Below are 605 nucleotides of genomic sequence, written 5' to 3'. Positions count from 1 at the left end.
GGAAACCAAATGTTTTCCAGCCAGAAACGGAAACAGTTTTCATGAGGGTTCGCCTCTGTGTAATGGTAAATCGTGAGATCCTTGGAAACGACCTCTACCTTACTAGTAGTGTCTTTCAGAACTAACAACAGTGGAAGCATAGACCCTGTCATGTCACACGCTACTATACAGCTTGCTAGAGAATACTCCAGTGTCCTGTGAGGTATTAAAGTGGAAGAGTTTCTAAAGTCCAAGGCAAGCTCATCGACAATGTAAACAGACTGAGGCGGGAGTTCCCTTTCGGAGACGAATTTCTCCAAGTCCGATTTGAAGGCGCTGAATTTTTCCTGTATGAAACTCGGAAGTAAATCTTCGTTGACTGAATTGTTTCCAAAGAGAAGCGAATGCCGTCTGCAAAACCGCTGTACCCAGCCTGCTGAAGCTTTGAAGTTTGGATCAGACGAGAGCTGAGCTGCTTGGAGTCTAATGTCTTCGTGACTAGGGGGGGTGTTCTGATCGATTTGTTCCAGTGTCCAAAGTAACAGCTGGGTCTCCACGTGTTGATTCTTATCCTTGTACGGAATCTTGTAGCGCGCACACCACTTGTAGTACCATCCATAGGAACA

The 605-nt window shown here is 45.8% G+C and overlaps 1 protein-coding gene across 1 annotated transcript; it reads right to left on the bottom strand.

The window, feature by feature from the left end:
- Positions 1 to 6: 6 nt before the first annotated feature.
- LOC113473490 lies at positions 7 to 602 on the bottom strand (the record flags this gene model as incomplete). Its single annotated transcript, XM_026833094.1, has 1 exon — positions 7 to 602. A coding segment is annotated over one exon (596 nt), but the record flags the coding sequence as incomplete, so codon positions are not given.
- Positions 603 to 605: the final 3 nt, after the last annotated feature.

Source organism: Diaphorina citri, unplaced genomic scaffold (assembly GCF_000475195.1).
Source record: "Diaphorina citri unplaced genomic scaffold, Diaci psyllid genome assembly version 1.1 scaffold35833, whole genome shotgun sequence".
Lineage (NCBI taxonomy): Eukaryota > Metazoa > Arthropoda > Insecta > Hemiptera > Psyllidae > Diaphorina > Diaphorina citri.
The sequence above is the reverse complement of the archived record's forward strand: the minus strand, read 5'-3'. Positions and strand labels throughout refer to the sequence as shown.